Here is a 26149-nt window from a genome sequence, read left to right as displayed (position 1 = left end):
GAATCCGCCTGTCAGCACTGGAGATGCAAGACATAAGGGTTTTGATCGCTGGGTTCGGAAGATCCTCTAGAGAAGGAAATGGCAACCCCCTCCAGTATTCTTGCCTGGAGAATTCCATGGACAGAGGAGCCTGGGTGGGTTACAGACCATGGGGGTGGCAAAGAGTTGGACATGACTGAGCAACTGACCGAATACACACACACACACACATCCACCCACCCCAACCCCAAAACCTCAGGGACAGCTGCAAAGAAACAGTCTGGGAAGAAGGTCTCAGGGTCCCAGCTTTCCTCTTCCCGGTGGGAAATACCTGATAGAAGTCTGTTTCCTCTGCAATGACTTTCAGTATTCCTGGGGCGATGGGAGGAACCGTCGCCATCTGCAGCTTGCCGAAAAATGGGTTGTGTCCGGAGCTTTTATAGCGTTTCATTTTGTCTTCGATGACGAGGGCGAGGGACTGGGAGTGGTTGATCACTTCGAGGAGGGTGGAGATGGCCACATTCTGGAGGTAGCAGTCAGTCACACAGCAGGAGATGGTCATCAGGGACTTCAGCCAAGGTGGAAAACCGGAATCGCCAGCTCCTGAAAGGGAGCCAACCAGAGAGGACGGAGACACACAAAAACCTCTCGAGACTGGCTCACCAGCCTGCGGACTCTAAGACCTTCAGGTCCGGGAGGCCACCTGCACAGCAGTGTGACCACCTTCTGGTGGTGACACGCTCCACTCTCCCCCTTCAGGGCCAGGGGACCGATGAGACCAAAGTCATGTGTTAACAGACGGTTCAAGTTCTACAAATGTCACTCTTGGGGCTTTGAGATGATTCAAAACATGTTTCTCTTGTTTAAAAAATTTTGTAAATGGGACTTTCCCTGTGACCCAGTGGTTAAGGATCTGCTGGCCAGGGCACGGGACACGGGTTGGATCCCTGGTCTGGGAAGATCCCATATGCCTTGAGGCAACTAAACCTGTACCCTACAACGACTGAAGCCTTCACGCCCGGGAGCCTGTGCTCTGCAACAAGAGACGCCACCCCAGTGAGAAGCCTGCATGCCACAACTAGAGAGTAGCCCCTGCTCGCCGCAACTAGAGAAAGCCCTGTCGCAGCAATGAAGGGCCTGTGCACAACAAAGACCCAGTGCAGCACCCCACACACACAAACAGTAAACACATTAAAATCTGAATTAAAGTACTCGTTAAAATGTACATATAGTAAAAGTTACATTTGTTGGTGCAGAGCTCAAAATGTGTTTTCAAAGTTCTCTTGGTGGTAGGGCACATGGCATTAGCTTTACAAGAGACTAAAAATATACCAAAGATATCAATTCTAAATGCATTTCTTTCAACGATTCGGTCATCTGCAGCTTGGGAGTCAAGACACATTGCATGGGACGTTTAACAAAGGTGACGATGAGAGGGGAAATCGTCACCCTCAGCTCCTACCAACTTGATCGCTCTTCTTTTATACCTTCCCCTTGATGCTTTTTTCTTTAAAGTGTTCCCTGCCTGTAATAGATTCAACTGCATGTGACTGAAATTCACATGTGAATGCCCCAACCCTCCAGGGTAACAGTATTTGGAGGGGGGGGGGGAATACCTATGGGAGTGACTGGGTCTAGATGAGGTCCTGAGGGGTGGCTGACATGATGGGATTGGAGCCCTTATTAGAAGACACCAGAGAGACCCCCTACACCTCCCGGGATGTGAACACATGGTGAGAAGGTGGCAGTCTGTAACACAGGGAAGAGCTCTCACCAGACGCGGACTATGCTAGCACCCTGATCTCGAACTTCTAGACCCAGAACTGTGAAAAAATACATTTCTGTGGTTTAAGCACCCCCCAGCGTATAGTATTTTGTTATGGCAGCCCGGGCTTAACGTACTGCCGGTAACAGTCTGAACTGCGCCCTCACAGAAATTCTTATGTTGAAGTTTATAAAGCTGCAGGGTCTCAGAATGAACCTCTTGGGAAACTGGTTGCAGATGTAATCAGTTAAAATGAGGCCCTGGTAGAGAAGAGTGGGTGGACCTCTAATCCAATATAATGGGTGCCCTGAGTCCGTGCGTGCTTAGTCGCTTCAGTTGTGTCCGACTCTCTGCAACTCTATGGACTGCAGTCCGCCAGGCTCCTCTGTCAATGGGATTCTCCAGGCAAGAAGACTGGAGTGGCCAGCCATATCCTTCTCCAGGGACTGAACCCATGTTTCTTACTGTCTCCTGTATTGGCAGGCAAGTTCTTTACCACTAGTGCCACCTGGGAAGCCCAGTGGGTACCTTACCGAAGGGAAATTTGAACACAGACTTGTACACGGGAAGAATGCCATGGAAAGATGAGGGCTAGGCTCCCAAAAGCCTGGGAACCACCAGAGGCTGGAGGAGAGGCCAGAACACACCCTTCTGAAGCACCTCAGAGGGAGCACGGCCCTGCCAACACGCTGACCTCAGACTTCTGGCCTCCAGACCATGTGACAACACATTTCTGTGGTTTAAGCCACTCAGTGGGTGGTACTTTGTTATGGGTAACTTTAGTAACAGGTCTCACGAAACAGTCTATGTACTGACTAGGATGAGGCTCCTTTTATGTCTCAGCCTTTTTAACAGGCTGTGCTGGGCACCAGAGGTTAAAAAATATAGACCCAGGGGTTTCCTTGGCACTCCAGGGGTTAAGACTTTGCGCTTCCATTGCAGGGGGCGTGGGTTCAATACTTGGTCAGGGAACTAAGATCTCACATGCCGTGTAGTAAAGTGTTAGTCGCTCAGATGTGTCCAACTCTTTGCGACCCCATGGACTGTGACCCACCAGGCTCCTCTGTCCGTGGGGATTCTCTGGGCAAGACTACTGGAGTGGATTGCCATTCCCTTCTCCAGAGGACCGTCCCGACTCAAGGATCAAACCTGGGTTTTCTGCATTGGAGGCAGATTCTTTACTGTCTGAGCTACATACAGGGAAGATCCCACATGCCAGGGGGTGCAGCCAAAAAAAAAAAAAGGGAATTGTGAAGATACAAAGGGAGGTTAGGTTCCCGTCTGGTGAAGACAAACCCAAACTGTACATGGCAACTATGAAACAAGGAAGGAAAATGGGGTGGGCAGACAGCGCCCTTTCCGTCGCTGTGGAGTCTTAACTCGTCTATAACCCTCAGGGGCCCAAGGCTCCTGACCCCTCACGGCACACGCCCCGGGAGCCCCTCACCTGGAGGCTGGAAAAGGACCTCACAGAGCTGCTCCGTCTCCTCCTCGGACAGGTACACGGGGAAGGTGGCGCAGTCCAGCAGCAGGTGGCAGGCGGCGGCGAAGGCCTCCCGGACGCCCTCCCGGGAGCCCCGGAGGTTGAGGACCACTTGGTGCACGGCCCACCCCTCGTCCTTCTTGCGGCTGGGGCTGCGGGGCGGGGGTGAGGGCGGCTCCATGCTCCTGGCCTTGAAGGGGGACCCTCGGGCCGTGAAGAGATCGGAGAGCATCTGCTTGAACTGGGGCACGCCGCCCAGGGGCCGGGCCTCCCACGAGCCCTTCCCACCCTCATCCCGCGGACCCGTGGGCTCCTCCGCAGACTTGGTGTCTTCCCCGGACGCCGTCAGCTGCTCCCCAAAAACGTTCTTGTGGGCGAAGTTGGCAATCAGCTCCTGGATGCAAAGGAACGTCCTCTGCATGCTCCCGCCCTTCTTCCAGACGTCGTCTTTGTCTGGGGAAACCCGGGGCACCCGCAAGTGCTCTGAGAGCTCCGGCGACGAGGCGCTCAGCCCGATTCCGCTGTCTTCCGATTTCAGCGGGGGAAATGGGGCGTCTTCGTCGCCAGCAGGCATGGCGTCTGTGTCGGAAATCACTTCAGTGTTTTCACCTCTGACTGGACTCTGCAAAAAAAAAAAAAGGGAAGCTTGTATCGTGGATCTCGTAAGACCGAGGGGTTCAAACATCAAGCGAATCAGGCTACGAATGCATCCTCCCTGTTTTTCGAGACCACAGTTTTCTACGCCAAGAGGATCTCCACATGTATCATGAGAGAGCCCTCTTACTATGTATTTAGACCCTTCGGAATCCAAAAAGGTCATTTAAGAACAGTTTCTGCCAGCAGGGACCTACTGTATAGTACGGGGAACGCTGCTCAGTGTTGCGTGGCAGCCTGGACGGGAGGGAGGGGAACTGGGGGAGAAAGGATGCACCTGTACGCACAGCTGAGTCACTCTGCTGTGCACCAGAAACTATCACAACATCGTTCATCGGCTCTCCTCCAGGATGGGCTTCCCAGGGGGCATTAGTAGTCAAGAGTCTGCCTGCCAGTGCAGGAGACGCGGGTTCCATCCCTGGGTGGGGAAGATCCCCCAGAGGAGAAAACGGCACCCCACTCCAGTATCCATGCCTGGAGAATTCCATGGGCAGAGGAGCCTGGTGGGTCACAAACAGTCCATGGGGTCGCAAAGAGTCAGACACGACTGAGCAACTGAGCACAATACTTTAATGTGAAATAGCCAAATTTTAAGAAAGCAAAATGAAATGAAAAAAGTTTCTGACATTTAAGAATATGAATGAGGAAATTGGGTTGAGCACAAAATACAGGCATAAAGGAATGAAATAAGAGGAGACAACAAGAACAAAGTATTAACCACATACATGACTCACATACACACAAACATGTATAGTACATTCTGTGGCTTTTTCAGAAGGATGACACTTCAATGAATCAACTTCTTATATACTGTTACTCAGGGAATACTACATTAAACTGAAACCTTTTCAGCACCTGACCCACTCTCTGGGGAAGAATGAGACAGTATTATGCAAATATTTGGAAACATTGTTATTTATATTTGTACACAACACATGCTTATACTTTATAGCTTACATCCTTTTGAAGATTTTTTCCAAGAGTTTTAACAGCTAGGGGGAAAAAAAAAAACTAGCTTTGAGAGTGAAGGAAGAACTGGTAACTAGTCTGCAAACTGAGCTTCAAGCCCCACGGGCAGCCTACCTGCCTCCCAGCACTAACCAACATGCAAGGCTCTCCTTTCAGGAAAAGGAATAAGGTGAAGTCACTCAGTCATGTCCAACTCTTCGACCCCATTGACAGTAGCCTACCAGGCTCCTCCATCCATGGAATTTTCCAGGCAAGAGTACTGGAGTGGGTTGCCATTTCCTTCTCTAGGGGATCTTCCCAACCCAGGGATCAAACCCAGGTCTCCAGCATTGCAGGCAGATGCTTTACCCTCTGAGCCACCATGGAAGCCACCCTTCTTTCAGGAAGGGTTCCCATTTTTAGCCTGTTCCTGTCTGCCACTGCACCGAATGGATCTCAAGGGCAGGACTTTCAAATCCCTAAACAAAGCAGAAAATTAAAAAATAATTCAAAGACCATGGGCCTTAAGCTGCTCATGGAACCGTATTGTTATAGTCTTTTTGGAGGACAATTTGGCAGCATCTCTTCACATTAAGAAATGGGCTTGATTCCCATTTCTAGGAACTGATTCCTCAGAGACACTGGCAGACTTGACAGCAGGTTGTATGAAGATGTTGACAGCGGCACTGTAGCAGTTAAAAACTAGAAATAACTGGAAAAAAAAAAACACACCCTCAATAGGGGAGTAGTTGAAGAAACTGTAAAGCCATACCATAGATTCTCATGCACAAATGAGAAACCAGCAAGATACCTCTGTCTGTACACAGATACAGATGCTCTCCAAGTAGTGTTTGGATGAAAACCAAAGCAAATCAGAGAAATAATATCTGTTATGGGTTGAATTATGTTCCCCCCCCAAAAAAAATGCTGAAGCCCCGCCAACACCAGTATTTGTGACTGTGATCTTATTTGGAATTAGGGTCCTTGCAGATGATCAAGTGAAATGAGGTCATTAGGGTGGGTCCTAATCCAGTGTGATGGGTGTCCTTATAAAAAGGTGAAATCTGGACACACACAGATATGCACACGGGGAAGATATGGGAAGGGGGAGGCTGAGATTGGGGCAGCGGGTCTACATGTCAAGAACGCCAGAAACACTAGAAGACAGAGGCAATGCACGGAACAGATGCTCCCTCACAGCCTACAAGGAACCACTCTGCTAACAACTTAGCCTCGGACATCTGGCCTCCAGAGCTGGGAGACGGGAACTTTCTGCTTTTCTGTCATCTTACTGCAGCCCCAGGGACTACTATCTCACTTGTACATAAAAAAAAAAAAAAAAAAAAAGGCAAACTTCCTCATATACAAACATACACATAGAAAGGTCAAGATGGTGAGCTGTGTGTAACCATTAGCTTAGCGGTGGGCTTCAGCAGAAACACAGCAGGGCAGAGGGTGAAACAAACGGGGTTACTTCAACACAACAAGCTTTCACAAAGCATATGAGGGTCTTAGAAGCCTGCCTTGGATAGTACCGATATGTCTTCCAGTCTTTACTCCTATCCATGGAGGCCCAAGGGCCTGTTAGCCCGAAAAGCCATGTTGGCTCCTCCCAGCACATACCAAGCTCCCACTTGTGGGCTCCGTGTCCAGGTAGGAAGGCGGCATTTGGACCTTGCTGAGCACTTTGAAACAGGTCCTCAGGGCGTGCGTGAGTTCGGGTAAGCTCAGCATCTCCATCTCCTCGGCCAGAGGCTGCAGCAGGCAGCCAAGCACCTGTGGGAGGTACTGGGTTTGCACCTCCGAGTAAAGTTCCTGTGAAACACAGATGTGGGTTTAACTCATGTGTGATCAGCAGAAAGCGGTGCCTTGGAAAACGCAAGTGTTTTTTGAGCCTAAGTTTGTTCCATGTTTGTTTCCAAGTCGCAAAACAAAATAGTGTTTCTTCTTGATCTAATACATCCGTGGACATTTTTTCTCTTTTCAGGTGGCTTCCATCTTTCTAGCAGAAAATGACTGCCATATTCATTTCTCTATTAAGGGAATTTGTTTCCTTGGAGAAAATTAGCCAAGGATACAACTTTTAGGAAATACATTTACTTTCTGGGACCTCCCTGGGGGTCCAGTGGTTAAAACTCCATGCTTCCAAATGCAGGGGGTGAGGGTTTGATCTCTGGTCAGAAAATCAAGGTGCCAGGGCAGCGGGACCAAAATTTTCTTTTAAAAATTTTTTAAAAAAGAAATAACAGTAGGGTGCAGCATGCTTGGGGCTAGTGCATGGGGATGACCCAGAGAGATGTTGTGGGGAGGGCGGCGGGAGGGGGGGTCATGTTTGGGAACGCATGTAAGAATTAAAGATTTTAAAATTAAAAAAAAAAAAAAAAAGAAAAAAGAAAAATAAAGATTTGAGACGAAAAAAAAAAAAAAGAAATAACATTCCTTCTCTGGTGGATCAGCTGGTAAAGAATCCACCTGCAACGCAGGAGACCTGGGTTCCATCCCTGAGTTGGGAAGATCTCCTGGAGAAGGGAAAGGCTACCAATTCCAGCATTCTTGCCTGGAGAATCCCACACACACAGGAGCCTGGCAGGCTACAGTCCATGGGGTTGCAAAGAGTCAGACGTGACTGAGCGACTTTCATTCTATCTATCTATATATCACGATACTCATTCCTAAATAACTGCTGTCCAAGGATGCCACCCAGCTCCTTATCTGGTCTCCATAACTTCATCTCAGCCCACTTACCACTGGCTGAAGTGTTATAACTCCTGATATCACAAGGGCCTAAAAGATATGAGATCACGTTCAGCTACATCTTCCATGCTGAAACAAACATTAAGTGGTGTCTATGTACAACCACCTCTTCAGTAAGATGGTGGCGGGGGTGGTGGTTTAGTCACTAAGTCGTGTGTGACTCTTTGCGACCCCAGGGACTGTAGCCCACCAGGTTCCTCTGTCCATGGGGATTCTCCAGGCAAGAATACTGGAGTAAGTTGCCATTCTCTTCTCCAGGGGATCTTTCTGACCCAGGGATCGAACCCCGATCTCCTGCATTGCAGGTAGATTCTTTACCAACTGAGCTACACAAGGGAAGCCTTGTCGGTAAGACGAGGTTTAGAAAAACACCACTAATAAGAATGCAGACGACAGCCAGCACAGAGTCACCTCTGGAGAGCAAAGAACCTACCAGGGGGATCACGTCCAGAAGGAACACGAGGAGGGTGCAGAGCTCTGAGACCGTCGGGGGAGGGCCGATGATTCTCCCAACAGAGGGACTCTGCTTCACGGGTCTGCATGAACCACAGGAAAGAAAAACCACTTTCTTGTAATACTGTCAAGCAATTCCTATGATTTCCAATAAAGTAATTTATTCTATTTCAACCACAGTGAAAGACAGCTTCTGTAGTTCTAATAATTCAGCCTTGATGCCCAAAACGATCTAACACAGAGAAGCGTCAGTAAGTCTTGAGTCTAATTATCTCCGAAACAGGTTGACTCTGACCTGAACCTTATCATAGCACCTGAGGGTGGTCCATACACCCATGGGATTCCACACCCGGCTGATCTGAAACTGTCAACAGCAACAATTTCAGGTCCCCAGCCCCAAACCAAAGGCATGTTCCCAGGGAAGGAGCCTGGCTCCAGACTGCAGGACAGCTGTTCGACTTCCTGTGGGAGCAACCGGAGATAGCTCCCCCGCCCACTCCCACCCCTCTATCATCCTCATGAGCTTAGAATCCCTCAGCTCCCAGAGAGAACTGCTGCTCCAATGGGGAACTCTACTGGTAGCTGCTTATCTTATTCTCAAACTCAACACTTCCTTTTCAATAAGTAGGCAACTGGATACCTAAGTTAAAAAGTCAATATACTGGTTCTCAAAACAGAAATTTTGGATTGATCCTGCTATCACAGTACAGTTCGACTTAACTTTCTTCACTGTAAATGATCGCTTAGGTATCTCAGTGTACATCTGGGTAAGAAATAGAAGAACTGCATTCACTACATCCAGGAGGTTCTGCTCCTAGGTGCCTAAAGAGACCCCCCATGTCTGCATATAAAGAGACAGGATCAGTGCAGTCACCAGGGTACTACCTGCAGCGATGAAAAGACTGAAACTGGTTTATTCACACACTGGTTGACTGCACCCAAGGTGAACGGACTAGGTGTGTATGTTACCATACAGATAAATCTCCAGAGGGCTTTGACCCCCACCTCCCAACCAAACACACATGGATGAAAAGTTATATGCAATTTGATACCATTGATGTAAAACTTGAAGAGGCAAACAGACTGTATTGTTTCTGGATAGCTGTTTTTATACTGGATACTTTTTATATTTGTTATAAAAGCATAGACATCACTGGGACAAACATGAACTTCAGGACAGTGATTAAAGCTAGGATGAAAGAAGGGAAGACGCTGGGAAGAAAAGGGGTTAGCTCTGTCTGGGTGGTAACGTTTTATTCCTTTTTTCTTTAGGTCTGCTTCTTTTTTTAATTTTTTTATATGTACCATTACTTTTTTTTTTTAAACTTTACAGTATTGTATTGGTTTTGCCATACATCAACATGAATCCGCCATGGGTGTACACGTGTTCCCCATCCTCAACCCCCCTCCCACCTCTCTCCCCGTACCATCCCTCTGAGTCATCCCAGTGCACCAGCCCCAAGCATCCTGTATCATGCATTGAACCTGGACTGGCGATTCGTTTCATATATTATACATGTTTCAATGCCATTCTCCCAAATCATCCCACCCTCTCCCTCTCCCACAGAGTCCAAAAGACTGTTCAATAAATCTGTGTCTCTTCTGCTGTCTCGCATACAGGGTTATCGTTACCATCTTTCTAAATTCCATATATATGCATTAGTATACTGTATTGGTGTTTTTCTTTCTGGCTTACTTCACTCTGTATAATTGGCTCCAGTTTCATCCACCTCATTAGAACTGATTCAAATGTATTCTTTTTAATGGCTGAATAATACTCCATTGTGTATATGTACCACAGCTTTCTTCAACATTCATCTGCTGATGGACATCTAGGTTGCTTCCATGTCTTGGCTATTATAAACAGTGCTGCGATGAACATTGGGGTACATGTGTCTCTTTCAATTCTGGTTTCCTCGGTGTGTATGCCCAGCAGTGGGATTGCTGGGTCATAAGGCAGTTCTATTTCCAGTTTTTTAAGGAATCTCCACACTGTTCTCCATAGTGGCTGTACTAGTTTACATTCCCACCAACAGTGTAAGAGGGTTCCCTTTTCTCCACACCCTCTCCAGCATTTATTGCTTGTAGACTTTTGGATCACAGCCATTCTGACTGGTGTGAAATGGTACCTCATTGTGGTTTTGATTTGCATTTTTCTGATAATGAGTGATATTGAGCATCTTTTCGTGTGTTCGTTAGCCATCTGTATATCTTCTTTGGAGAAACGTCTGTTTAGTTCTTTGGACCATTTTTGATTGGGTCGTTTATTTTTCTGGACTTGAGCTGCAGGAGTTGCTTGTATATTTTTGAGATATCCTTTTGAGATATATTTTGTATATCCTTTGTCAGTTGCTTCATTTGCTATTATGTTCTTCCATTCTGAAGGCTGTCTTTTCACCTTGCTTATAGTTTCCTTTGTTGTGCAGAAGCTTTTAATTTTAATTAGGTCCCATTTGTTTATTTTTGCTTTTATTTCCAATATTCTGGGAGGTGTGTCATAGAGGATCCTGCTGTGATTTATATCAGAGAGTGTTTTGCCTATGTTCTCCTCTATGAGTTTTATAGTTTCTGGTCTTACGTTTAGATCTTTAATCTATTTTGAGTTTATTTTTGTGTATGGTGTTAGAAAGTGTTCTAGTTTCATTCTTTTACAAGTGGTTGACCAGTTTTCCCAGCCCCACTTGTGGAAGAGATTGTCTTTAATCCATTGTATATTCTTGCCTCCTTTGTCAAAGATAAGATGTCCATAGGTGTGTGGATTTATCTCTGCGCTTTCTATTTTGTTCCATTGATCTGTATTTCTGTCTTTGTGCCAGTACCATACTGTCTTGATGGCTGTGGCTTTGTAGTAGAGCCTGAAGTCAGGCAGGTTGATTCCTCCAGTTCCATTCTTCTTTCTCAAGATTGCTTTGGCTATTCAAGGTTTTTTGTATTTCCATACAAATTGTGAAATTATTTGTTCTAGCTCTGTGAAAAATACTGTTGGTAGCTTAATAGGGATTGCACTGAATCTATAGATTGCTTTGGGTAGTATACTCATTTTCACTATATTGATTCTTCTGATCCATGAACACGGTATAGTTCTCCATCTATTAGTGTCCTCTGATTTCTTTTACCAGTATTTTATAGTTTTCTATATATAGGTCTTTAGTTTCTTTAGGTAGATATATTCCTAAGTATTTTATTCTTTTCGTTGCAATGGTGAATGGAATTGTTTCCCTAATTTCTCTATTTCCTCATTATTAGTGTTTAGGAACGCAAGGGATTTCAGCCATCACTGGGACAAACATGAACTTCAGGACAGTGATTAAAGCTGGGATGAAAGAAGGGAAGCCACTGGGAAGGTAAGGGGTTGGCTCTGAGTGGTAACGTTTTATTCCTTAAAAAAAAGATATGAAAACCGAAGGTCAAATACTGTCCACAATTTTAGCAATGGGTTCACGTGTGTCTCACAATATTTCCCATCTTTTCCTGCACCTGAAATGTTTCACAGTTAATTCACTTTTTTAAAGAAAGTGTTCCTTGTAACTCTGAAATGGAACTAAGCTGACCAAAACACATTCCGGTCTCAATATAGCATGGCCTTGCTGTCACCCGTGGATCCAATTACAAGTAATTTATTCATCACAGATTGGAGTGCCTGCTGGGTCTGGCACCAGAGGCAGCAGAGGACATGGCAGGAACAGCTGGGACGTCAGGCAGGCAGGCCTGGCTCCAGTCTCAGCTGCTGCTGATCTGCTGTGCTATGTCACACAGGATCCATCACATCTATGATCTCTGGCTCTCTTACCTGATGGATGTGCCTTCTTCTCCTGGGGGTATGTGGAAGGGACAGCCTGAGACAAACGTTACAGGTACTGAAGACAGTGTGATAGTGCAGAATGTTCCAAAGGAGGTGACAGGAATTAAGTTTTATAGCATGAATCACAGGACACAACTGGATCTGAGGGATTACACCCATCCTCCTTTATGGGGAAAATCTCCTGGGAAAGGGCCCTGCAGGGAAGCTTGCAGTCCCAAGCTGGCTACCACCCCACAGTTTGGAGTCAGTGCAATCCACCAGATTGAAAGTGACGGAAAAGCTGATTACAGAAGCTCAGAACATAAACGCTTTCATCTGAACCCATTATACACTGATTTCAGTAAGAATTTAAGATGACTGATGATTTGAAAAATACTCTCTCTTTAGTCCCTGGGCCACAAAACCAAGCTTGTTGAATAGATCAGGGCTCTAAGGGCACAGTGGGAAGAAACCTGACTAGATTGATGCCAACTATAAAATGCATGGGTTTGTTTCTAAAGTTTGACTTTAATAAGGAAGCATCATGAGAAACGCTGGACTGGAAGAAACACAAGCTGGAATCAAGATGCCAGGAGAAATATCAATAACCTCAGATATGCAGATGACACCACCCTTTTGGTAGAAAGTGAAGAGGAACTAAAAAGCCTTTTGACGAAAGTGAAAGTGGAGAGTGCAAAAGTTGGCTAAAGCTCAACATTTAGAAAACAAAGATCATGGCATCTGGTCCCATCACTTCATGGGAAATACATGGGGAAACAGTGGAAACAGTGTCAGACTTTATTTTTTGCGGCTCCAAAATCACTGCAGATGGTGACTGCAGCCATGAAATTAAGAGACACTTACTCCTTGGAAGAAAAGCTATGACCAACCTAAACAGCATATTCAAAAACAGAGACATGACTTTGCCGACTAAGGTCCGTCTAGTCAAGGCTATGGTTTCTCCTGTGGTCATGTATGGATGTGACAGTTGGACTGTGAAGAAGGCTAAGTGCCAAAGAATTGATGCTTTTGAACTGTGGTGTTGGAAAAGACTCTTGAGAGTCCCTTGGACTGCAAGGAGATCCAACCAGTCCATTCTGAAGGAGATCAGCCCTGGGATTTCTTTGGAGGGAATGATGCTGAAGCTGGAACTCCAGTACTTTGGCCACCTCATGTGAAGAGTTGACTCATTTGAAAAGACTCTGATGCTGGGAGGGATTGGGGGCAGGAGGAGAAGGGGACGACAGAGGATGAGAGGGCTGGATGGCATCACGGACTCGATGGACGTGAGTCTGAGTGAACTCCGGGAGTTGGTGATGGACAGGGAGGCCTGGCGTGCTGCGATTCATGGGGTCGCAAAGAGTTGGACACAACTGAGCGACTGAACTGAACTGAACTGAAGAAGCATCAGCATTGTGTGAACCCTATCAATGGCAAGGTTCTTAATTCTGAATTTGTGAATCCAATCATGTACTCAGCAGAGATCATCCCAGTGTTAGCCACTGAGTATAACCTGACCAGAGTGAGCAGCTATAAAAAACCATGACAGCCTCAACTCCTTCCCACATGTTTATAAAGCCTGAACTGGAGCCTTACCTGAAACAGTCCTCAAAACACCTTGTCATGTAATCCCAGAGGAAGTCTGAACTCAGGGACGTGATCAGCAAATTCACTGTCTTAACAATCTCAGAGGCGTTTCTGTTTTCTTTTATTGCACTGTAAAAGAAGAGGGATACTTATATCTATGAAAAATCCTGTGTTACAGGAATACCATGTCTGAAAAACACAAATTCATTGTACCATTCATTCACCTGGCGTGCAGTATGTGAATAAACCCGTTTCAATCTTTTATGACTTATTTCTAGAGAGGCTGACAAAGTTGGTCATAGATAAAATATTACTGTTCTTATATAGGGAAGAGCAAGCACGTGCCATCCTAAGTAGTATATATATTGATACATTCCCTCAGAAGTAAGCTTAAGAGCTACTGAAAAAAGAATGTGATATGGAAACCAGATTAAGTCCAGCTATTGGTAATTACATACTCTATTGGTAAAATAACATAGTACAGCCATTTAGGAGAGAAATTTGGCTAACATTTAAACGCACATCTTCTGTAACTCAGGGCATTTATTCTAGGGACGTATGGTATAGAAATCCTTGTACAAGCACACAAAGATGTACACATAAGGGAATTATGAGAACGTCATTATAAAATACTGAAAAAGTAGAAACCACCCAAAAGTCATTCAGAGATTGATCGATTAGTCAGGATTTCTTAAGTAAGTGACAGCTCCTTACTAAGGACTCTAAGGCAACCATTATCCTCCATAGGAGAAGACTGTAGAGCCAGTCATAACTTGCATTAAAAAAAAAATAAACAGGCAACTGAACAGTTACTGTAACTTCAGCTTAAAAACAAAAGATAGGTTGCTATATACTTATGCGTTGAAAGTCTGGAATGTTTTATGTTTTTCTCAGAAGGGCGGTGGGATTATGGATGGTATCTTTTTTTTCTCGATACTTTTAGATATTGGTACATTCTACCATGAACATGTATTACTTTCATATTCAGGAAAACAGTAAACTACTCTTATTCTGTGAGGAAAAAAACAAACACGAAAGACTCTTGGTATACTTACAGTTAATAACCAGAAAAACCTAATAGATTTCAATTTTCAATACCTGTGTGTGTGTGTGTGCATTCAGTCATGTCTGACTCTTCGCGACCCCAGGGACTGTAGCCCACCAGGTTCCTCTATCCCTGGGATTCTCCGGGCAAGAATACTGGAGTGGGTCGTCGTGCCCTCCAGGGCACCTTCCCCACGCAGGGACTGAACCTCCATCACCTGCATTGGCAGGCAGGTTCTTTACCACTGAGCCACCTGGGAAGTCCTAAATTTTCAGTAGACCAATGCCAAGTCAGGGAAAAAGGAATTACATTAAGAATAAAGGGAAAAGGAAGAGGCAGGAGACAGGAGTTCAATTCCTGGGTCAGGAAGGTCCCCTGGAGAAGGACTCGACCACTAACTCCAGTATTCTTGCCTGAAGAACCCTAGGGACAGAGGAGCCTGGCGGGCTGCAGTCCATAGGGGTGCATAGTTGGACACGGCTGAAGTGACTTAGCACGCACCCTACCTTGAAAAGAACAAAAACAGAACAAGACACAGGGCTGATGGATAACTACACACTGTGTAAGTTATTGCCTTGTCTGCCGTCTCCCAAACCCCACTTGCTGTGCCTTCTGGTCCTAGAGCATGAGCCCCTGGGGCCCCTCCTCGCCCTCTGACTTGTCTCCTGAAGACTCACACCCACCAGCCCCACTTCCTGACCCCACCTCCTCCCTGCCCTCCTCCCGGTAACTCACACTTGTACACTAGACCCAGCTACCTTTGTTGAACAACTTTTCACACTCTGTCAAAACACAATCTGTACTTCCCAGGCTGGGGCAGAGATAAGATCAAACTCCCTGTAACCTTCTCAGCATTCAACAGGGAAAAGTTGATTCAGGTTGACTGATTTACGAGCAAAGGTTATCTTAAGGAGTGGCTTGACCTGCTACACCTCCGAGCACATCACAATGGATGGCAAACAGAAAAAAATGCAGCATTAGGGAGGGAGGAAGAGTGAATTTGAAAGCCACGCCCCTACCTTATCACTGAATTTCCACTCTGAGTGTAGCTAAGTTTAAGATCAGAGCCAAGAGCATCTCTGCAGTAAGAATAAAATGCCCGGATGACTTCGAGAAACAAATTCTCAACAACTTGAGGCCCTGCAATTAAAAAGAAAATGGCCAAACAAATGAATGAATGAGTAAATAAGAAATAAAATATCAATATTTTTTAAAAACCCATTTTTAAACCAACAAATGACAAATGTGTAAAACATATCATGAGTAACTCCATAAACATAGATAATCTGTATAGTCTTAAATGTATAGAAACTTAATTTCGGTTGTGAAAATCACAACTTTAATTGAGGGAATAACATCCATGAAGACACTCACCATTTTTGTTGTTGTTCAGTCACTCTATCACGTCCAGCTCTTTGTGACCTCATGGACTACAGCACACCAGGCTACCCTGTCCTTCACTATCTTCCGGAATTTACTCAAACTCATGTCCACTGAGTCACTGATGCCAAACCACCATCTCATCCTCTATCGTCCCCTTCTCCTCCTGCCCTCAATCCTTCCCAGCATCGGGGTCTTTTCCAATGAGTCACCGCTTCGCGTCAGGTGGCCAAAGTATTGGAGCTTCAGCATCAGATGTTCCAATAAATATTCAGGGTTGATTTCCCTTAGGATTGACTGGTTTGATCTTAGTGTCCAAGGGAACATTTTTGTAGGACTTACTATGTGCTGGCCACTACTCTGAGAATTCTGTAACTATTAACTTATTTAATCCTTACAACAGCCAAAGAACCAGGTATGTAATGAGGTATCCTGATTATGGATGAGGCAACTGAGGCTGAGTAACTAGCCTAGGTGGATTCTCCCAGGTGGAGGCAGGGGATGAATATTAAGAGTACAGAAACTGCCCAGCCAGAGGCAGTGCCTCTACATAAACCCCAACAGAGTAGGGCAATTTCCTATTCTGAATACTTTTAATGATGAGCAGAATGACAGAAGAGAAATAACCAACCCAGAAAAGCTTAAAAAGGCACAAGAGAACTGGACCCTGCCAGAAAGGCAGGTGGGAAGCGACTGGACATTTCTGCTCCTCGAGCACCAACCAGCAGGCCTCATGGAAGGGCATGGCTTCCCACCCTAGTAATCAGAGGAATGAACACAGCATGAGGCAGAGAAAACAGAAGCTCTGTCAACAAAGCATAAGCAAATAATCTAATCTCTTACGCTTCCAGAGGCAAAGGCCCCCTTTTCACAATAAGCCCCAGGTTGTATTTTATCTATAGCGTAAAACTGTGTGTGTGTGTTCAGTCTTGTTGGGTCTTTGTGACCCCCTGGACCATAGCCTGCCAGGTTCCTCTGATCATGGAATTTTACAGGCATGAATACTGGAGTGGGTTGCCATTTCCTACTCCAGAGGATCTTCCCAACCCAAATGATTTTCCTAGTGAAGGAAAGTGGTTGACATTCAAGGAGAAACGACAAACTGGCTAATGCCTGGGAGACAAAGCACAGGCAAGACTGACCGTCTCAGGCCTTCCAGTCGACAGTATCACCCGCCCCTTTGCCCTTCACGTGTACCTTTCAATGGGAAACTAAATTATGAGAGAGACAAATTCGACTTCTGTGATGGGGCAGAAGCCCATCATTCATCCCATTCCAGAAAATAGAACCTGGAGCCCTAGTTAGTTCAACACTCACTTGACCCAGGTCAAGGCCTTGACATAAAACACCCATCCCCAAGGCCGGAGCCTGGAGACACACAAGCCTTGTGCTTTCAATTTGATCAGGAGCAACCAGAGCTGCGTCTGTCATGCACCCAAGTTCATCTCTGTTACAGGAGTTAACATGTTGGGGATGGGCCATCCGAGGGTCATCAAGTAAGGAGTAACGTTCTGACAAGCAGAGGTCAGGTTCTGCAGTCAGACAGACTCCAGAGTTTCAGTCCCAGCTCCTGGGTGGGCCCTGGAAAATGACTCAGACTTGCTCTACTCTAGTCTCCATCTGCAGAACATGTGTAGTCAGAAAAGTTACTCAGGGTTTTTGGAGGTATGACGTATGCATGGATGTTTATCAATGATGTGTGTGTTAGTTGCTCAGTCATGTCCAACTCTGAGTTGGTCTGTAGCCTGCCAGGCTCCTCTGTCCATGGAATTCTTCAGGCAAGAACACTGGAGCGGGTAGCCATTCCCTTCTCCAGGGGATTTTCCAGACTCAGGGGTCAAACATGGGTCTTCTGCACTGCAGGCAGATTCTTTACTGTCTGAGCCACGAGGGATGTATGGATACGAGAGCTGGACCATAAAGAAGGCTGAACGCTGAAGAATTGATGCTTTTGAACTGTGGTGTTGGAAAAGACTCTTGAGAGTCCCTTGGACTGTAAGGAGATCCAACCAGTTCATCCTAAAGGAGATCAACCCTGGATATTCATTGGAAGGACTGATGTTGAAGCTCTAATACTTCAGCCACCTGATACAAAGAGCCAATTCACTGGAAAAGACCCTGGTGCAGGGAAAGATTGAGGGCAGGGGGAGAAGGGGTTGACAGAGGATGAGATGGTTGGATGGCATCACTGACTCGATGGACATGAGTTTGAGCAAGCTCCTGGAGATAGTGAAGGACAAGGAAGGCTGGCATGCTTCAGTTCATGGGGCCACAGAGAGACACAACTGAGTGACAACAACAACAAATAATGAAGCACAAAATGATTGCCCCTCAATGTCACTATTATTAACAACAGGTAGGACACATCAGGACCACAGTCTCCCTTCTAACTTGACCAGAAGCCTACGTTTCCTTTTATTTGTCTAGACGTTAGCGCCTCCCCGGCTGCACAGATGCCTCAAGCCTGTCTCTGAAAGCATTAAGGAAAGGTCCCCGTCCTGACGCCTGATGGAGAGGAACTTCGCTAACACTCTCCGCTCCTGTTCTCTGCAAACAGCGCCCGAGCAGCAGGCCACCCTGAGCAGATGGCTCAGAGGACGCCATCGAGACTGAATCCGGGGCAGAAGGGCTTTCCTGGCTGGTGACGCTGTTCAAGGCGTGAGGTGCTGATTTCTCAGGGTGAATGGACACTGGAGCAGTTTCTTATCTTTTTTAAAGCAAGGGAGAGAAAAGGCCATTTTCCTCTTCGACGCCCAGAGAACCACAGTGTGTAAAGGGGGAGCCTTTCGGACCCAGAGTCTAGTTTAACCTGAGGCCTGAGACAGATGGGCTCTAGGTGGGGCGTTTACAACCAGACTCCTGTTTACATTTCTTGAGGAAAGGAGGCAGGTGGGCTGGAGGCTGGATATTTACCATCAGCCTCCTGTTTGCACTTCAAAACAGGAATAACAGAAACAGGGTAAAGAGCCAGGCTTCCTTCCTGTTTTAAGATACAGCCGTGGGCAGGGACAGGGGGGCTGAACTCCATTTGCGTAAAGGATCACAAGTTCACGTATTTCCCCTCCTTGGGGCAAGGGAGACACAGCACAGGAAGGCTCCTTGGGGGGTCAAAAGAGGAGGGGCACCATCCCATAATAGGTAATGCTAAGCCTCCCCCCTGTTGGCCTTTGGGCTGGAATCCATCTTGGGAAAAAGTTGCACACACATGTTGGGGAGGGTCCTCAGGCTCGCCGGGTGTGGGAAAAGAAATCAGGTAACTGGCCAAAGGCAGAGACCCGGAGGAACTGCCCTATACAGATGATTTAACCATCTCTCTGCTGCTCTCCGCAATAGACGGGATACCCACACCCTTTCTCTGCCTTGCCGATGGACCTGCCATGTGCATGCTCAGTCGTGCCCGACTCTTTACGATCCCCTGGACTGTGGCCCACCAGGCTCCTCTGTCCATGGGATTTCCAGGCAAGAATACCGGAGTGGATTGCCATCTCCTTCTCCAGGGGATCTTCCGGACCCATGGATCGAACCTCGGTCTCCTGCATCTCCTGCACTGCAGGTGGGTTCTTTACCACTGAGCCATTGGGGAGGCCCTATTTCTGCCTTCCTTCTGTCTTAACAAACTATTTCTCTGTGTGCTCTCCTACTTGTTGTTCTGAGTCTCTAATAATAAACTTTGTACCTGTTTTTATAGCTTTTGCCTCTTTGACAAATGTATTTTACAGTGGGGGCAAGGGCCAGTGGAATTTTGCTTCTTGCCTCTAGCCCTTGCTGGACTAGTGGCCAGGATTCCTGGCTTTCATCCACGATCAGTTCAGTTCAGTCGCTCAGTCGTGTCCGACTCTTTGCGACCCCATGAATTGCCGCACGACAGGCCTCCCTGTCCATCACCAACTCCCAGAGTTCACTCAGACTCACGTCCATCGAGTCCGTGATGCCATCCAGCCATCTCATCCTCGGTCGTCCCCTTCTCCTCCTGCCCACAATCTCTCCCAGCATCAGGGTCTTTTCCAATGAGTCAACTCTTCGCATGAGGTGGACAAAGTACTGGAGCTTCAGCTTTAGCATCATTCCTTCCAAAGAAATCCCAGGGTTGATCTCATCCAGGATACCCAGGTTCAATTCCTGGGCAGGGGTCTAAGATCTCGCTTCAAGTTACCACTCACTGCTGTCTCTCCGAAATCAGACCCTCCTTCATGTGACAGAGAAAAAGACTGAGGCCTACATGGCAGAGAGAGCTTGTCTGGACTCCCAAGGCAAAAAGATGGAGGAGGGTCCCCTGTTTTCTTGAGAATACAACCAAAGCCATTTAACTGAAGACACGTTCTCACAAAGTCAGTATTGTACATGCCCTGCAGGCATGTGTTCCAATGAGCATAACAGCTCAAAGGTATTTTCCTAAAATAAAAATTCAAGTAACTGTGCAAAAAATTTAAGAAGAAACTGCCTGCAAAGGTGAGAAACCCGTGTTCGATCCCGGGGTTGGGAAGATCTCCTGGAGAAGGATATGGCAACCCACTCCAGTATTTGTGCCTGGAGAATCCCATGGACAGAGGAGCCTGGTGGGCTACAATCCTACAGAACGTGCGATCGCAGAGAGTTGGACACGACCAAAGCGACTTAGCAGCAGCAGCAAACAGTGAAAACTGAAGCACAGAGCATGACTGAAGTCCCTCGAGATTCTGAAATTTCAAAGATTAAACTGTATTCTAAACGATGCGGTGGCTTCCCTTGTAGCTCAGTCGGCAAAGAATCTACCGGCAATGCAGGAGACCTGCCTTCAATGCAGGAGACCTGGGTTCAATTCGTGGGTCGGGAAGATCCCCTGGAGAAGGCAATGGCAACCCACTCCACTGTTCTTGCCTGGAAAATCCCGTGGATAGAGGAGCCTGGCGGGCTGCAGTCCATGGGGTCGCCAGAGTCGGACCCGAGTTGGCAACTAAAGCACTACCAAACAATGGGGTGATTGCACCTCACCGATATTGAACTCCCGCTCAGCAGGGAATCCACCTTGGGCACATGTTGGTAGAGCACGTCTAGCATTACCTATTTCCGGCTTGTCGAGCAGACTGACGAGGATCCGGAAAGGCTTCAGGTACCCGTGGTGGCGCTCCTCTACATCGATGTCAGGGAACTTCTGGTGCAGGATCTCAGCCAGACCCTATTTTGTTTTGTTTTTTTTAAAAAAGCCACACATTAGGGTATTATATACAGTATAGTGTTGATGGCTTATGGTGAATGGTGTTGGATTCGGAGTCTCCAAAGGAGAGGGTTTTGCTTTGGGACTAGAGACTTGGCTTTAGTCACTCAGAGCTTTGTGCAGCAAAAGTTTTATTAAGGTGAAAAGTGGACAGAGAAACACTTCTGACATCAGAAGCAGGTGGAGTTCGGGTGGGGATTTATATACTTTCTCAGTTGCTTACTAACAGTAGAAAGGTCTTACCAGACCCACTCCCACAACCTATCTCTTAAGATAACAGGATGACTCAGAAGGTTCTTGAGGAGAAACATGTACTTGAGCAGGATACATTGTTGCTATATAATTATTAGTACAGAGTTTAAGCAAAGGAGAAAAGGAAAGATATTCCCATTTGAATGCAGAGTTCCAAAGGATAGCAAGGAGAGATAAGAAAGCCTTCCTCAGTGATCAATGCAAATAAATAGAGGAAAACAACAGAATGGGAAAGACTAACAAACATTTCATGCAAAGATGAGCTCGATAAAGGACAGAAATTGTATGGACCTAAAAGAAGCAGAAGATATTAACAAGAGATGGCACGACTACACAGAAGAACTGTACAAAAAAGATCTTCACAACCCAGATAATCACAATGGTGTGATCACTCATCTAGAGCCAGACATCCCGGAATGAGAAGTCAAGTGGGCCTTAGAAAGTATCACTACGAACAAAGCTAGTGGAGGTGATGGAATTCCAGTGGAGCTATTTCAAATCCTGAAAGATGATGCTGTGAAAGTGCTGCACTCAATATGCCAGCAAATTTGGAAAACTCAGCAGTGGCCACAGGACTGGAAAAGGTCAGTTTTCATTCCAATCCCAAAGAAAGGCAATGCCAAAGAATGCTCAAACTACCGCACAATTGCACTCATCTCACATGCTAGTAAAGTAATGCTCAAAATTCTCCAAGCCAGGCTTCAGCAACACGTGAACCATCAACTTCCAGATGTTCAAGCTGGTTTTAGAAAAGGCAGAGGAACCAGGGATCAAATTGCCAACATCCGCTGGATCACTGAAAAAGCAAGAGAGTTTCAGAAAAACATCTATTTCTGCTTTATTGACTATGCCAAAGCCTTTAACAGTGTGGATCACAAGAAACTGTGGAAAATTCTGAAAGAGATGGGAATACCAGACCACCTGACCTGCCTCTTGAGAAATCTGTATGTAGGTCAGGAAGCAACAGTTAGAACTGGACATGGAACAACAGACTGGTTCCAAACTGGGAAAGCAGAACGTCAAGGCTGTATAGTCACCCTGCTTATTTAATTTATATGCAGAGTACATCATAAGAAACCCTGGGCTGGAAGAAGCACAAGCTAGAATCAAGATTGCCAGGAGAAATATCAATAACCTCAGATATGCAAATGACACCACCGATATGGTAGAAAGTGAAGAGGAACTAAAAAGCCTCTTGATGAAAGTGAAAGAAGAGAGTGAAAGAGTTGGCTTAAAGCTCAACATTCAGAAAATGAAGATCATGGCATCTGGCCCCATCACTTCATGGGAAATAGATGGGGAAACAGCGGAAACAGTGTTAGACTTTATTTTTTTGGGCTCCAAAATCAGTGGAGATGGTGACTGCAGCCATGAAATTAAAAGACACTTACTCCTTGGAAGGAAGTTATGACCAACCTAGATAGCATATTCAAAAGCAGAGACATTATTTTGCCAACAAAGGTCCATCTTAGTCAAGGCTATGGTTTTTCCTGTGGTCATGTATGGATGTGAGAGTTGGACTGTGAAGAAAGCTGAGCGCCAAAGAATTGATGCTTTTGAACTGTGGTGTTGGAGAAGACTCTTGAGAGTCCCCTGGACTGCAAGGAGATCCAACCAGTCCATCGTAAAGGAGATCATTCCTGGGTGTTCATTGGAAGGACTGATGTTGAAGCTGAAACTCCAGTACTTTCGCCACCTGATGCGAAGAGTTGAGTCACTGGAAAAGACCCTGATGCTGGGAGGGATTGGGGGCAGGAGGAGAAGGGGATGACAGAGAATGAGATGGCTGGATGGCATCACTGACTCGATGGACATGAGTCTGGGTAAACTCCGGGAGCTGGTGATGGACAGGGAGGCCTGGCGTGCTGCAATTCATGGGGTTGCAAAGAGTTGGACACGACTGAGCAACTGAACTGAACTGATAGAGTTTAAGGAAAAGCAGACCCTTGAGCAAGAGAGTTGTTTTGCTGTGTAATCATTAGCTCTGGGTTAAAAGAAAGTTAGTCTTAGAAGAGATAGATTGTTGTCATAACAACTCAAGAGTTTAAAGAAAAAAACATGTCTTATGTGACTAAGATGAAGGAATGTAGGGAAAACAAAGATTTGTCCCTTTCTCCTTGAGGGCCCTTGACTCCTTATCGACCTACTTAAGAATCAGCTCTCTCTCAAAAGAGACACAGATGTAAAGAACAGACTTTTGGACTCTGTGGGATAAGGCGAGGGTGGGGTGATTTGAGAATAGCACTGAAACATGTGTACTACCATATGTGAAACAGATCGCCAGTCCAGGTTTGATGCATGAGACAGGGTGCTCAGGGCTGGTGCACTGGGATGACCCAGAGGGATGGGGTGGGGAGGGAGGTGGGAGCGGGGTTCAGGATGGGGAATACATGTACACCCGTGGCTGATTCATGTCAATGTATGGTAAAAACCACCACAATATTGTAAAGTAATTAGCCTACAATGAAAAAAAAAAGAATCAGCTGTCTCAGAGTGACATCAGGGGTCACTTCTAGTTGTTCAATGTTCTGGGATAGAAGTAAAAGCAGTCACACAGCACGAGATGACAACCCGTGGCCCTCCGTACCATGGGTCTTGCAGCCTCGGATTCAGTCGTCCACAGATTGCAAATATTTGGGGGGAAAAAAATTCCAGAAAGTTCCCAAAGGCAAAGCCTGAGCTTGCCATGCATTAGCAACTACTTATATAGCATTTACGCTGAGTTCCGCAACATATTTACATAGCATTTATGTCACAAATCGTCTAGAGGTGGTATCACAAGTAATGCAGTGCTGAGTTACGGCACACGAGAGGACGAGCATATGTTGCATGCAAACACCAGGCTGTGTTATATACAGGGACTTAAGCATCTGTGGAGTTTGGTATCCACAGGATGGGAGTGCAGGAAGGGCTGGAACCACTCCCTGTGGATTCCAGGGGATGACCACACATGGATTTTCCCCAACTGTGTATGAAGGAACGGGCCCCATGTCTACTCTGAGGTCCCACAAGGAACCTCACTGAAAAACCACAATTAGGAAGGTCCTGATTGAGATCCCCTTTCCAGAAATGCTCCTTTACCTCAACTAAAAGATCCTTGGAGTATTTCTCAAAAAAATACACAGACTGGTCTTCATAAACATTTGAGACTTCAGATTCGGGCACGATGGTATTTCCTTTAATATCTGAACCTATAAAAGAACAAGAACCATGAGATGTAAAGTAATTTACACATTTAGAGTACATCTTATTGTGCAAAGGTCTTATGCTCTGGTATTTCAAAAAATAGAATGCCTCCAACAGAAATCAAAAATCAGATTCAGTGAAACCAAGTCCTATCTTTCTGACAGTGGTGTGCCAGGAATAGACAGGCAGAATTCCATCTCAACGGGCCTCAGCTGAGTTCATCCTGACTGTCTTTGACAAGTATGATTATGAGAATCAAACAGAATGCCTATCATTTGTGAAAACCAGTGCTTACTTGTACAGCAGTGTGAGAAATCAAGGTATTCTCATCTGGACGCACTCACTTTGAGCCGTGGCTGAGTCTCTAAGGTCCTTAGGGTAAGGCACAGCATCTTTCTAAGCAGAGTCTGGACTCCTGGGGTCACAGCTTATACAAGTAGAAGCTGCTACTGAGCTTGGGTCCCAGGTCCTCCCTACAGACAAGGTGCTGAGCCCCCTGGGAGGGAGCTGTGCATTTGACAAAATCATCCTTTTAACAAAAAAAATGTTTAAAGAGCCTGTAAATATCCCTCTGGAGATGCTTCATAAGCTTCCATGCTATGACTTCTGAAAGCTTTATAACCAGGGGAAGAAAGGGTTAAGAGGACTTTCTGACATTGATATGCCAGGTGGCACAGTGGTAAAGAATCCACCTGCCAAGCAGGAGACATGAGTTTGATTCCTGGGTCAGGAAGATCCCCTGGAGGACATGGCAACCCACCCCAGTATTCTTGCCTGGAGAATCCCATAGACAGAGGAGGCTGGCGGGCTATAGTCCATGGGGTTGCAAAGAGTCGGACACGACTGAGTGACTGGGCACCACGAGGGTTAAAAAAAAAACAAGCTGAGAAGCAGAGGATTTTCAAGCCAGTGAAAATCCTCCGGGTGACACTCTAATGGGAGACATGTATTATTATAGACCTTTGTCTAAAGCCACAGAATGCACAGTACTGAGTGGGAATAAACGGGGTAGGGGGTGCCTGTGGTGATGATGATGTATCGGTGTAGGTCCCTCGACTGTGATAAATGTGCCGCTCCACTGGGGGATGCTAGTTAGGGGGAGGCCCGCGTGCATTTCAGGGAGGAGGGCTAGATGGGAACTTTCCATACCATCCTCTTAGTTGTGCTGTGCCTAAAACTGCTCTAGAAAAATAAAGCCTTAAAAGAGAAGCTCTGGAGTCCTTTCACAATCACTCTGTACACCATCTTCTCTTAGGGACATGAACTTGGGAATCTGCAACATTCACAAAGTGCTACCTTTTAGGCCCTATGATCTCCTGAACTTGTCCCCATGAAGCCTTTCAACTGACAGTCAAGGGCTCTTTTCCTGCAGGTGTACAGTCTGTCCACAAGAAGAGAAGTGCGCAGAAACATGAACGAGGGTTCTCGTGGGCTCCCAAAGTCACCCAAACAAAGTCAAAGTGTGAGTCGCTCAGTCGTGTCTGACTCTTTGCAGCCCCACGGACTGTAGCCCTCCAGGCTCCTTTGTCCATGGAATTCTCCAGGCAAGAAGACTGGAGTGGGCAGCCATTCCCTTCTCCAGGGGAATCTTCCTGACCCAGGGATTAAACCCGGGATATCTGCATTGCAGAAAGATTCTTTACCATCTGAACCATCAGATGGTAAGTCATCTGATGACTTACCTCCCC

The 26149-nt window shown here is 46.3% G+C and overlaps 1 protein-coding gene across 16 annotated transcripts in view; it reads right to left on the bottom strand.

The window, feature by feature from the left end:
* The window catches only part of DOP1B (DOP1 leucine zipper like protein B), a 130378-nt gene that overhangs the window by 58501 nt on the left and 45728 nt on the right, over positions 1-26149 (bottom strand). For all 16 annotated transcript variants that reach the window (XR_011255472.1, XR_011255473.1, XR_011255475.1 and 13 more), the window contains exons 8-15: positions 24357-24466; positions 20870-20984; positions 15469-15589; positions 13414-13533; positions 8017-8119; positions 6453-6644; positions 3192-3849; positions 311-582 (exon numbers count right to left, since the gene is read on the bottom strand). Coding sequence is in view for 7 of the 16 variants with exons in the window: in XM_069582234.1 (XP_069438335.1) it covers positions 311-582; positions 3192-3849; positions 6453-6644; positions 8017-8119; positions 13414-13533; positions 15469-15589; positions 20870-20984; positions 24357-24466 (1691 nt within the window). In the remaining 9 variants the exon portion in view is untranslated. The remainder of the gene's footprint in view (positions 1-310; positions 583-3191; positions 3850-6452; positions 6645-8016; positions 8120-13413; positions 13534-15468; positions 15590-20869; positions 20985-24356; positions 24467-26149) is intronic.

The sequence above is a fragment of the Ovis canadensis genome, chromosome 1, assembly GCF_042477335.2.
Source record: "Ovis canadensis isolate MfBH-ARS-UI-01 breed Bighorn chromosome 1, ARS-UI_OviCan_v2, whole genome shotgun sequence".
Taxonomy (NCBI): domain Eukaryota; kingdom Metazoa; phylum Chordata; class Mammalia; order Artiodactyla; family Bovidae; genus Ovis; species Ovis canadensis.
The sequence above is the reverse complement of the archived record's forward strand: the minus strand, read 5'-3'. Positions and strand labels throughout refer to the sequence as shown.